This window comes from Tenrec ecaudatus, chromosome 9 (assembly GCF_050624435.1).
Source record: "Tenrec ecaudatus isolate mTenEca1 chromosome 9, mTenEca1.hap1, whole genome shotgun sequence".
In the NCBI taxonomy this organism is placed as follows: Eukaryota; Metazoa; Chordata; class Mammalia; order Afrosoricida; family Tenrecidae; genus Tenrec; species Tenrec ecaudatus.
The window spans coordinates 53,592,312-53,606,025 of NC_134538.1; the positions used below are offsets into that span (position 1 = coordinate 53,592,312).

At 43.7% G+C, this 13,714-nt stretch overlaps 1 protein-coding gene across 1 annotated transcript in view; it reads left to right on the top strand.

Moving 5' to 3' along the window:
- Nucleotides 1-13,714, top strand: part of ADCY1 (adenylate cyclase 1) — a 226,498-nt gene that overhangs the window by 118,602 nt on the left and 94,182 nt on the right. Inside the window, exon 5 of the mRNA XM_075558128.1 lies at nt 163-290. Coding sequence (XP_075414243.1) covers nt 163-290 — 128 coding nt within the window. The remainder of the gene's footprint in view (nt 1-162; nt 291-13,714) is intronic.

Below are 13,714 nucleotides of genomic sequence, written 5' to 3' on the forward strand. Positions count from 1 at the left end.
GGCCTGAATTGGAACATGGTGTCTGTATAATTATCGCGTCATGTTTTAGATGACACCCGCCTATGTACTGTTGGGGGAAAGACGAGGTCTGGAAGGACAGCTTGGGGACAGTCCCGTGAAGCTTCTGCTGCCTTAACGTGTAGATGTCTCCATTCCCTGCAGGAGAACCACTGTCGGAGGATCAAGATCCTGGGGGACTGCTACTACTGTGTGTCAGGTCTCACACAGCCCAAGGCCGACCATGCCCACTGCTGTGTGGAGATGGGGCTCGACATGATTGACACTATCACGTAAGTGCTCCCCGGGGTCTGGGCCTTGCCAATGGCTGTAGCTGTTGAATCCTCTTCTGCTCCATGTAGGCTCCATTGTAAGGCCTTGCTTAGGCGTGGTCAGTCTGAGCCCAGGTGTGGTCACCTTTCCCAAAGCTGTGAGGACCAGCATTTTATCAAGAGGGAATTGGCATTGACCTGCGGCTAGTTTCTCCTTGACGTTTTATCTGTGGCTGTTCTCATTAGGTGTGCTCTACCAAAAAGCAGGCTGGATTGTGACTTGATGTAAAGAAACTAAAATCCTAACAACTGGACCAACAGGGAAGATCATGATACACGGAGATAAGGTTGAAGTTGCCCCGGATTTTGTCTTGCTTGGATCCATAGTCAATGGTCATGGAAGCAGCAGGCAAGATACCAAAAGATATGTTGCATTAGATGAACCTGCTGCACAAGACCTCTATAGAGTGGTGAAAAGCAAGGATGTTCCTTTGAGGGCTAAGGCCTGCCTGACCCATGCTACAGTGTTTCCAGTAGCCTCATGTGCCTGTGAAAGTTGGGTATTGAATAAGGAAGATGAAAGAAGAATCAATGAGTTCAGATTGTGTTGCTAGAAAAAACATACTGCAAGTACCAGGGACTGCCAAAAGGACAAACCAGTCTGTCTTGGAAGAAATACAGCCAGAAGGCTTCTTAGAGGCAAGAATGGCAAGACTTCATCTTACGTACTTGGACATGTTGTCAGGAGAGACCAGTCCCTGGAGGAGGACATCATGCCTGGTAAAGCAGAGGGACGGGACAGAGGAAGGCCCACAACCAGGTGGATTGATACAGTAGCTGCAGCAATGAGCTCCAGCATAGCAACAACTTTGAGGATGGCCCAGAACCGGCCAGTGTTTCCCTCTGTTGTTCGTAGGGCCCCCACGAGTTGCGATCAACTCGATGGCATTTAGCAACAACAAAACAAAGGAAACAATAAACCCCGATCGTCATGCTTTCCTACAAGGATGGACATCCTACGACATGAGGGGCAAGGCCCATCCCTCATTTGTTAGACCCAGACAGGATTCTTGACTCGCTGCTCACTCGCATGCATATTCCTGCCTTGCTGCACCTTCTTTCTCATTTTCAGATTACTTGGTCAGTTCCTCGCCGTCCAGCAGCTGGCGATGCCCTGTCCCCTCAGAAATCTACATGATGCTCGGCACTGCTGAAACAAACTGCCAGGTGTGCACAGGCTGCCGTCCGAGCTATGCTGCCAGCAGAAATCGGTCTGGAGAAAGAGCTGACCAAATTGAACATAACACCAAAGAGCGAGAGCGAGACTGATAAGTCTGCCCCTCTGTACACAGCATCCATGCATGTGGTATGCACAATAAGCAATTGTGAATCTTACAGCCAAGGTACCTACGATCATCAAGAAAGAGGGCCCAGGAGAGGAGTGCATCCTTTGGACCCAGGTTCTGTATGCTGGGATACTCTCAGGGGGCGATTAATGCCAAGGTTCAATAATGCTACACCCACAGATGCTAAAGGGAGACAAGGATCTTTTTCCTAACCTGCCAGCATTGACTGTGGGTCCAAGCAAGACAAAATCCTTGACAACTTTAACCTCTTCCTTATTTATCATGATGTTCCTTATGGGTTCAGTTGTGATGATCTTGGCCTTCTTTACATTGAGTCCAAATCCATGCTGAAGGCTGCAGTCCTTGGTCTTTGTCAACAAGTGCTTCAAGTCCTCCTTACTCTCAGCAAGCAGGTTGTGTCATCTGTATGTCACAGGTTGTTAATAAGCCTGCTAGGCTAAGAAAGGGCCAACTCTCGTCAGGAACCATGAGAGGGAGACATGGCGATGTTTAGAAATGCCACACCTATCCAGAGTCTCCCTTCCCCCCTTCTCTGCTGTCCCTCTCCCAGGGAAGAGGTCACATGTGGATCCTTACGATGTATAAATTACCAAGGGCACATGAGGGAGGGGGGAAAGAGGAGGGAGGGAAAAAAAAAAGAGAGGACCTGATGCAAGGGGCTTAAGTGGAGAGCAAATGCTTTGAGAATGATTGGGGCAGGGAATGTATGGATGTGCTTTATATAATTGATGTATGTATATGTATGGATGGTGATAAGAGTTGTATGAGTCCCTAATAAAATGTAAAAAAAGAAAAGAGGAGAAAAAAATGATTAGGGCAAAGACTGTACAGATGTGCTTTATACAATTGATGTATGTATATGTATGAACTGTGATAAGAATTGTATGAGCCCCAATAAATTGTTAAAAAAAAAAAAGAAATGCCACACCTAGCCCAGACGGTGAGGCAGCACAAAGAGCTAGAGGAGAGAGAGTTCCCACAGAGAATTCCCACTCAGCTCAGTGAGGACCATAGACCTTCATGGTAGGAAGACATTTGGTTCAGCTCCATTAGCAACTGACGCAGTTCTGTCAGCCCTGGTGTTCCTTATGGTGTCCTGTGTGCATCCAGGTGTGCCTGGCACAGAGCTGGGCTTCTTAAACATCCACTGAGTGAAAGAGTGGCGTTTATCTTTTCACAATACTTACCCTGAAAACCTCATGGTGGTAGTTTGATATTATGTCCTCTCCTGGTTAGGGATGAAGTTCAATCTGTCAATCCTTGGTGCCTTTTTGTAAGAGTGAGAGACACTGGGAGATACCCATGTCTAACCATGTGCCCCGTCATGTTCCCACCAACTTTGAATCCACGCATCCTGTGATTTTCCTGCTTCATGCTTCACCTCTTGGCATCCGCCTGCAGTTACGTGCGTCTGAAGAGGGTGATAGCTTGCAACGGACTTAGGGATTTGAGTTGGACTGGGTTTGGCCCAGTAGCTGTCTTCCAAATTCCCTGGCATAGAGAAATGGGTCCTTCCAATGCTTCATCGGCTTGTAGAAACATTTCAATTGATAATCCATCAATTCCTGGACCGTTGTGTTTGGCTGATGCTTTCAGTGCAGCTTACACTCTTCCTTCAGTACCATTGGTGCTTGCTCAGATGCTACTTCCGGAAATGGCAGAGTGTCAACTAGTCCTTTTTGGCGCAGTGACGGTGTACCCTTTCTGCCTTCTTTTGATGCTTCCTGCATCATTCAATACTCATGTTTTGCCCATAGAATCTTTCAATATTGAGACTGGTATTTTTTCTTGAGTTCTTTAGGTATGCTGAGCATCTTCTTTCTTTTGGTTTTCTAACTCTCAGTCTTTGCACATTTCAGTATAATATTTTACTTTGTTTCCTCAAGCTGTCCTTTGACATGTCCTTTGACAAGCACTTTGGCTTTATCATTTCTCCTCTTTGCCTTAGCTACTCTACTATCAAGAGCAAGTTTCAGAGTCTCTCCTGACAGCAGTGTCGATCTGTTGCTTCCTGTCTTTTGAATGATCTTTTGCTTTCTTCATGAATGATGTTGACGCCCCCCTAAAGCTCACCAGGTCTTCTGTCATTAGTGTTCAATGTAGCAAATCTATTCTCGGGATGCTCGGAAAATTCAGATGGGATAGACTCAGGGTCATATTTGGCTCTTGTGGCCTAGTTTTCATTGTCTTCAGCTTTAACCTGAACGTATGGAGCCCTGGTGGTGTAGTGGTAAAGTGTTGGGCTGTGATCCACTTGGTTAGAAGTTCAAAACCACCAGCAGCTGCTCGGGAGAAAGACTGGTCTTTGTACTCCCATAAACAGTTACAGCCTCAGAAACAAACCCACAGGGCGTCACTATGAGTCAGCATTGGCTCAGTGGCAGTGAGAATTTGTTGAGTTAACATAAACTTACATATGAGCCATTGATGTCTGTTCCACAAGCAGCTCCTGGTTTGGTTTGAGCTGATGCTGTTGAGCTTTTCCTTTGTTCCACAGATGCATTCAGTTCGATTTCTGCATATTCCATTTGAAGACATTCACATGGAAAATTGCTATTCGTGTTGTTGAAAAAGTATTTCCTATGAACAAGTTGTTGGTCTTGCAAAATTCTGACCCGTTTCTTTCCCCAAGACCATATTTCCTTCCTCTTTCTTTCCAACTTTTCATTCCAAACATCAGTAACTATCAATGCATGTTGGTTGCATGTTTGGTCAATTTCAGACCGAAGACATTGTTAGAATTCTTCAATTTATTTATCACTAGCTTTTGTGGTTAGTGCATTAATTGGAATATTTGTATTGACTGAATTTCCTTGAAGGTGGATAGATATAAACCTATTACAGATTTCATTGTACTTTAAAATAGAATTTTTAATCCGCTTATTGGGGGTTCTTACAGCTCTTATAACATTCCATACATCAATTGTATCAAACATATTTGTACATATGTTGCCATCATCATTTTCAAAACTTTTTCTTCTTGAACCCTTTGTATAAGCTCCTCTTTTTTTCCTTCCCCCTGACCCTCATGAATCCTTGATCAGTTATATATTTTTATTATGTTATTATTTTATATCTTACACTGTCCATTTTCTCCCTTTACCCACATTTCTGTTATTAGACCCCTTGGGCAGGGGCTATATATCCAATATTGTGATGGGTTCCCTCTTTCTCCTCCTTCCCCCTCCCTCCCCTCCCTGACCTTCCCCCTACCCTCATGATATAGCAACTCCCACTGTTCTTTATCTGTCCTGAATTCCATGTCTTGAGAGTTCTTATCTGAACCAATGTGTGTTCTCCTTTCTAGCCAGATTTGTAAAGTAGAACCGGGTCATGGTAATGGGGGAGAGAAAGCATTCAGAAACTAGAGGAATGGTGTGTGATTCATCAGTGCTGTACTGCATCTTGGTTGAATCATCCATTCTTTATAACCTTTCTGTGGGGGGATGTCCAATTGTCTACAGATGGGCTTTGGGTCTCCACTCTAACCCCTTCGTTCGCATCGATATCGTTGTTTGTTTTGGTTCTTTTGATACCTGATCCTGGGAACACCTTATGATCACACAGGCTGGTGTGCTTCTTCCGTGTGGACTTCTTTGCTTTCCTGCTAGATGGCTGCTTGTTCAACTTCAAGCCTTTAAGACCCCAGACTGTATATCTTTAGATAGCCAGGCACCATCTTCTGTCTTCATGGAAGGGTGGCAGGTTATCAGAACAAAGTGTTCTCATGTTAAAGGAAGCCTTGAGTAGAGGCCCAAAGTCTGTCTGCTATCTTAATACTTAACATATAAATATATGTACATTGGCCTCTATTTCTTTCATTAAAATCGATCTTGAAATATTTTTTGTTGTTTGTCCTTTTTCCTCTTCACTAAATTCCAATCATACGGCCATCCATGAGTCCCACCTGAGTTCTTTTCATAAGATGGGGAAAAGGAGGCCTTAGGATGTCTTTGTAAAAGGCTGTAACATACAAAGCGTTCCAGCAAGAATCAAGTGGTGGATTTGCCTGTAAAATACATTCAAAGGATATTTTTCTGCAAACGCGGGCTCAGCGCCCTTAGTCCTTATCACCATCGCAATAGTCTGAGAAGCACTGGGATCCTTAGCGCTGCACTTTCAGGTGATTCAGATCACAGACAATTCCCCCCTGGGGGTGTGGCCTTCTTCTGAAGAGAAACCAGGCGCTGGCTCCCTCTCGCCCTTTCTCTGTGCCTTCGTCCTTGCAGGGGCTCTGTGTCTGCCACCAGGGAGGGCCCATGTGGGCCTTTGACCCCGAGAGCTGCCGGTGCGCTGCCATGCTTCCACCAACCTTGCATCAATGCAGCTTTGCACCCTGGTGCGTGATGTCTACGCTCTTACTTCACCCCTCTCTGGCTCGTGGCTACGTGAGCCTTAAGAGGCCCCTAGCTGGCATCTGACTAAGAACTTGGATGGGGATGGAATGCCTTGCTGATAGAAAGTTCTTTTCCGGTATTAAATAAACATCACTGGATTTATTTCTCTAGACAACCCTGCCCAACATCACTTGTCTCTACTGAAAAATAAATAGTAACCTTAATTTTTTTTCTTTGCTTCAGTTCCTCTAATTGAACATTGCCAAACAATGGGAAAAACAAGTCAGGCTTAGAGCGCATCATTCAACATTTATAAAATTAAATAATATTTGAAAAATGTCAGTTTTTAATCTTTCAAGTAGAGTTTTCTTTAAACACCCAGCTTATGAAGCTGTCACTGTTTCATGCCACATTGAAACTGCAGGGCGGAATGAGATATCTTTGGTTGGCAATGTTATTCCTTTAAGCAGAGGCCAGTGCAGGGGTTGAGCACTGCTGGGCTCGGGCCCATTTGTGCTGAGGGTGCCCCTAAACCCTTTACAGGCTGCAGCTGCGTGGGGATGGTTACAAGGACAGCACCTCACTGGAACCAAGTCAGAGGTGAAAGCGAGCCTGGGGGTGCTCCTCCCAAGACCACCCACCCTGCCATGTTCCAGAGGGCCTCAGGGCAGCCCCGAGTCCGCTAACTTATGTCCTGTGGAACATGTCTTTTTTACTCCTGCTGTCGGGCCAGTCACCTGAGGGACATGGGCAAACTAAGGAGGGGTTACTGCAAGGAGGGAGCCCATGGGCTCCAACTGCTGCCTAAAGTCCGATTCGGAGCCCTGTGGACCTTCGTTCGTTGCTCCTGTCTTCAAGGGGCTCAGGAGGATTGCCGTTTGGGAGCGGCCCACCTGTGGTTTGGTGTTGGGCGCTCGCTCCTGGGAAGAGAGCAGACATGAGAGAAAGGGTTGAGTCTGGCCTGCAGGACGAAATGTACTCCTCTGTCTCCTCGCTCTGACACAGATGCCGCCTCTCATTCAGGCCATGTTGAAGTACCGCTGCCTAACCTCCCTGTCCACGGGCACCTGCTCAGGCTAGCACGCTCGGAGTGCATTCATGTCTTCAGGTGCACTGGCTCCTGAAGTCCCTGGGGACTGGGTGGGGGTGGGGGGGCACTCTGGAGTGATCCAAACTGAAAGATGTTCTGCATTTTTTCTCCAAAGGGCAGAAAATAGTCCTTTCCCATAAGAACTCAAAAAAGAAAGAAAGAAAGAGAGAAAGAACTCAAAATAGCTCTAGCCTTTTCATGGAACCATCAAACGCTTAGGAAAGATGAAAGGACACGAGCCAAGTGGGGGTAGATGAGAAGGACAATGACGTGGAGTCCAAACGCCAGGATCTGCCCCCTCTGGCTCTTTGATCTGATCACGTGCTGGGGAGGCTAGCCTCGGCTCCTCCGGAGGGCTTTGGGAAAGCTCCCGGCCTTGGTTGAACAGGGGCATATGCCAAGGACTGAGCTGTGGTGCAGGAGCACATGCATGTGTGTAGGGGAGCACTCCCGAGGCACATAGGGCTTTAGGCACACGGGTGAGGGTCCAGGAAAGACCTAAGGGAGGAACAGCTGTAGGAGAGGAGGAGTTTCGCTAGTTCTCTGGAGCAGATGGCTCCCAGGGCCCCTTGCAGAACTCAGTGTTCACGCCTTGTCCCACTTATGTCTCTTCCGGATTATAGGACATCACCAACACTGCTTCCCTACTGACAGGTTTATTTTTTCTTTTTCTTCACTTTTTATGGTGTTAACAATACCAGGGTAGGTTGTAAGCATTGCGACAAAAATCTCAGAAGCCATTATTAAGCAAAAATATCAAAATGGGAAGACATTGTTTCTTGGTATAGCCTCCATTTAAATCTATTTGCGTCTACAAGCAGCGTTTCTCTCTCCAAACCTTCTCCAGAGAAATCTGTACTCTTCGATTTACCACGCCAAGGCTGCAGGGCTGACTCCTTAGAGGACTCAGTACATGCTATTTATTGTTAGTTTTACTTGGACTCGTATGTACTGCAGAATTCAAGCTCAGGTCAGGGTTGCTTTCCCTCCTTTAGAGTTGCTCAAACCCGTGTTTAGATCAGAGCAGGAGGGAATCTGGAGGGCTTTTAAGGCCATGAGTCTTCACTTAAAATTTTTTTTTAATTTTTGCATTTTGATTTTTAAAAGAAAACCTTCTGTGTGGTTGCATGGCCCGTCTCAGCACATCACATCAGTAACAATTTCCTGTTAACCCGCCCATAAATGTGACTCTTTTCCCCTCCTCCTCCTCTCCCCCTCACTCCACAATCTCCTGTTCCCCCATGTCCCTGTCTCTGGCCTCTTTGTCCTTCTTCAAAGCCCTCTCCTTTGGTGTGAAAATAACTTTTTGTTTTTGATTTTGCTGATAATAATGGTGTTATTAAATAGTTACCTTTATAAGATTTACTAATTTTGCTAAGCAGAATATTCTATTGTTTTTTCCAATGTCTTAGGGTATTTAAAAGTCATCATTTTTTAATGAATGCATAATGTTCCATTATATGAATGTATCACAGTTTTTTTTAACCCATTCTTCTGTAATCGGAGTTTTTGTGTCTGTCTCTTTGCTATTATGGAAATTGCTACAGTAAACACAAATGTGTCTGTTTGCATTGTATTCTTGATTTCTTTAGGGAGTATGCCCAGTAGAAGGGTTGTAAGGTGAATTGCATTTGCATTTGCGTAAGGAAGTACCATACTGATTTCCACAGTGCTTGGATAGTTCTACAGTCTCCCCAGCAATGTGTGAGCATTCCAGTCACTTTACTTACATCCTCCCTAGCACTTAATTTTCTGTTAAATTTTTTTTTTGCTAAAAGTATTGGTGTGGGGTGGTATCTCATTATTGTTTTACTTTGTATTTCTCTGACTGCTAATGAATGCAAACATTTCTCCAAATGGTTGTTGGCCACTCTGTTGTCATCTTTAGCAAATAGTTCATGTCTTGTTCCAATTTTTTTGATTGGTTTATTTGTATTTTTCTTATTTAGGTTTAGTTTTTCTATAGATTTTTGAAATTAGTCCTTTATCTGATATGTCATTTACTAAATATTTTTCCCAATCTGTGAGTCCTCTTTGAATTGTGTTGATGCAGTCTTTGGATGTGCACCAATGTCATCAGTTTAGAAGGTCCTGGTCCATTAGTTTGTCTTCTACAGTGTAAGTATTTAAAAATTAATTTTGTAGTGTATTTATGTCTTGAATTAGGACTCTTATATTTGTCTCTTTTTATGTGGATGATTTTTATGGTTCTAGGGTTTATGTTTAGATCTTTGATCCAACTGGAGTTTGTTTTTGTGCATGATGTTAAGTATAGGTCCTGTTTCATGCTTTTGCAGGTGGAGATCCAGTTTTTCCAGCACTGTTTATTGAAAAGAGCATCTTGTTCAACTTAATGTGTTTTAATCTTTTATTAAAAAAAAATCAGGTGTCTGTAAGTTCTTAGTTGCATTTCTGGGTTCTCAGTTCTAATCTGTTGTCCTTCATGTCTCTCCGCGTACCAATACCCAACTGCTTTGATTACTGTTGCTATATAATAGGTTCTCCCCTCTCCTCTATTAAAAGTATTTTTAAATGAGAAAATGGACTATTTTTGCATAAAAAGAAGCATAACATGAAAGCCAACCAAAGCAATATGGTCATTCTCAAGCCTGATTCAGTCCCTTTACTAAATCTATGTATTTTTAAATAATCCATTTTAGTAGGACACACTCCAGATCATATCAGGAAGTGTTGTACAATAGCTATCACAATCAGTTTTAGAACATTTTCCCCCTGTCTTGTATTCTTTGTTATTAGCACCTCATTTCCCCCCAACCTCCCCTGCTGTACTTCCAGGGAACCCTTAATCCAGTTATTGCCTGTATAGATTCACCCATCTTGGATCTCATATACCAAAAAACCATATAAAATACATAGCAGAGTAAAGAAAAGCTGCCAACAATAACTAAGTACAACAGAGTTGTGCCCCAGTTGGAAAGGAAACAGAAAGCATTACAAGCTAGAACAAACTTAACGTGTGTCAATGGGAGATCAAATGGTAAGGTACTGGATTTTACCCTAGATCAGCAGTTCTCAACCTGTGGGTCATTACCATTTGGGGGGGGGTATCAAATGACCCTTTCACAGGGGTCGCCTAGACCATCAGAAAACACATATTTCCAATGGTCTTAAGAACTGAGACAATGCTTCTCTATCTGTCTCCAGGTGGGTCTGCCCATGTGTAGATATGCCCGCATACAAGTGCCCAGCGTGAAGACTGTTACCTATGGTACAACATGCTTCAAGACAGAATTTCATTTATTTGTAATTAGAAGTAAATATTTCACAATATATAATGGCATATTGTTTTTGTGATTAATCACTATGCTTTAATTATGTTGTTTGTAACAATAAAAATACATCCCGCCTACATGACAATTCATAACAGTAGCAAAATGACAGTGTTGAAGTAGCAACAAAAATAATGTTATGGTTGGGAGTCACCACCGCATGAGCAACTGTCTGAAAGGGTTGTGGCATTAGGAAGGTTGAGAACCACTGCCCTAGAGACATCTGTCATAATTCACTTTCCACTGCCCTCCACATGGTAACAAGGCCTGTTCGCATCTGTGGTCCGTGTTCTGAAGGAATTCCCCACATGATTCTTCCACATGCTTCCCCCCCTACCCCTTTAAAAAAAACTGTTACTACTATTAAATGTATCAGAAAGGGGATCAGGTCAGATGCTACATTTTAGCCATTCAAACCAGATGCTACATTTTAATCAACTATAATTGTCTCTACAGCACTCTTTGCCCAATAACCTGACTATTCTCACTCTTTGATTATGATCAGAGGGAAATCATCAGAGTTTATTCTATGTGTGGATCCTACAAATGGATTTTGGGCTTCCGCTGTCACCCATAACTTTCTGCAAAGCAGGTGCTCACAGTTTAACTAACCCCTGATACCATTCCCTCCTTCAGATTCGGATTATATTATTTACAAGCCTTGACTCAAACAGGCTGGTGGGCTTCTTCCATGTGGCTTAGTTGACGTCTCACTTAGATGGCTGCTTGTTTGAAAATAAGCCTTTAAGACCCCAGACACTATTCTTTCTCACAGTTGGGCACCATTTGGTTTCTTCTCCATGCTTTGCTGTAGCACTCATATATCTATCTTCAGTGTTCTCGTCTTCCGGATCAAGCTGGGCCATGTCGTAGGAAGTAATTATTCTTAGATTGGGGCTAGGATTAAGCGTGAGCCCCAAATCCATTACTATATCTATGTTTAAATGTGCCTCTGAGGCATCTTGGTTATTTTATGTTGAGAACATTATCAGTCATCTCCTTGGAGCATAAGGTCCTTCTGTTTATACTGTCATTGATTTAGCCCATGGCAATGCATTTAAAACACAATTTTTAAAAAGGAGATTAAACAAGTGTAGGTCAGCTACAAATCACATTACATGTGCAGAATAAATCCTAAGTGACTGGATACTGTTTACACATGGGGGTTGGTGGCCAGGCAAAATTTACAATAATATTCAATTACTGTGGCAGACCCAGGTCTACCAGACTAATATATATAATATATATCCTAATAGAGCAAGTAGGACGTTGAAGTAGTAATTGTGTGATAGCCTGCCGACCACCAGTGCTGTGCTTTGGGTATATCTGTCTTCTGTGTTTTCATACACCAAGTGGTTTGGGCTTTAGGCCCCCCCCCATGGGCTTTTGAGATGGAATCCAGCTCACCTAGTGGGCTTTTCACACCAAGTTCCCCTAGTTTGGCCTTTGGAGTATGTTGTGTGTCGCAAAAACACCGCGTTCAGTGTTTCAGTATTTTATGACACATGGCCTGGGTCCCCGGGGCTTTGCAGAAACCAGGTCTAAATGGCCTTGTTAGGAGCATAGAACCAGGCATATTATCCCCTTGGGGGGGGGGTCTATGTAAGTATGGTGAATATTTTTTTTCCCTGTGGGAGGAGTTGGTCTCCCCCACTTTCTACCAACAGAAACAACACTTTCCCTGAGACTCGTATGCCCCCCTTCTCCCATCTTGACTTGATTTCCCCATCAACAGTGCTTATCCCTCTGGTAAGAATGCTTGTTTGAGGTGACCTGCTCATGTTTCTATGGCAGCAACTGCATGGTCATCTTCTTTTCTCCCGGTCTTGAAAATCTGATCCCGCCTGAAGTGAGGTCCCTTCCGTCAAAGTGCTTTTTAAGATAAACCTACAGAGAGGGTGGTGTGTGTGTGCGCTTCCTGACACTAGTCAGCTCTCTGCTGCGTTGCCGGGCAGACTGGGGTACAGGACTGCATGCCAGGGAAGCGTGGGTTTGCCTTCATCTTGGTGTTTTTCCTTACAGTAGTCAACGCGTAGAATATTTGTCCTTTTGTGATTGACAGACTTCACCCAGCATGATAGTTTCCAGATCCCTCTATGACGTGAAGTGTTTCATCACAGTTTTTTTTAGGGATGCCTAGTATTCCACTGTGTGTATATATATCAAGGTTTTCTTTTTATCATTCCATTGGGGGCTCGTACAACTCTTATCACAATCCATCCATCCATCCATTGTGTCAAGCACATTTGTATATTTGTTGCCATCATCATTCTCAAAACAATTGTTTCCCCTTGAACCCTTGGTATCAGCTCCTCATTTTTCCCCTCTCTCCCCACTACCCCTCCCTCATGAACCCTTGATAATTTATAAATTATTATTATTTTGTCATGTTTTACACTGTCAGAAATCTCCCTTCACCCCTTTTCTGTTGTCCATCCCCCATGGAGGGGGTCATATATAGATCCTTGTAATCATTTTCCCCTTTCTACCCCACCTTCCCTCCACCCTCCCAGTATCACCAGTCTCACAACTGGTCCTGAAGGGATCATCTGTCCTGGATTCCCTGTGTTTGCAGTTCCTATCTGTACCAGTTTACATCCTCTGGTCTAGCTGGATTTGTAAGGTAGAATTGGGATCGTGATAGCGGGGACAGGAATCATTTAAGAACTAGAGGAGAGTTGTATGTTTTATCATTGCTACCCTGTACCCTGACTGGCTCGTCTCCCCTCCACAATCCTTCTGTAAAGGGATGTCCAGTTGCCTACAGATAGGTTTTGGGTCCTCACTCTGCACTGCCCCTCATTCACAATAAGATTTTTTGTGCGTTGATGCCTGATACCTGATCCCTTCGACATCTCGTGATCACACAGGCTGATGTGCTTTTTCCATGTGGGCTTTGTTGCTTCTGAGCTAGATGGCGGCTTGTTTATCTTTAAGGCTTTAAGACCCCAGATGCTATATCTTTTGATAGCCCGGCACCATCAGTTTTCTTCACCACATTTGCTTGTGCACCAGCTTTGTCTTCAGTGATCTTACTGGGAAGGTAAGCATTATGGAATACCAGTTTAATAGAACAAAGTGTTCTTGAATTGAGGGAGGATTTGAGTGGAGGTCCAATGTCCTACTGCTACCTTAATACTAAACTTATAAATATAGGCACATAGAGCTATTTCCCCATCATCATAGATAAATATATTTATATATGGACACGCCTGTATTTAGACCTCTATAAATGCCCTTTGCCTCCTAATTCTTTCTTCTATTTCCTTTGACTTTCCTCTTGTCATACTATCCTGCTCAGGCTTCATTTGTGTTTCAGTAATTCCTCTCGGTTACATTGTTAGAATGACGGCAGTTTGGG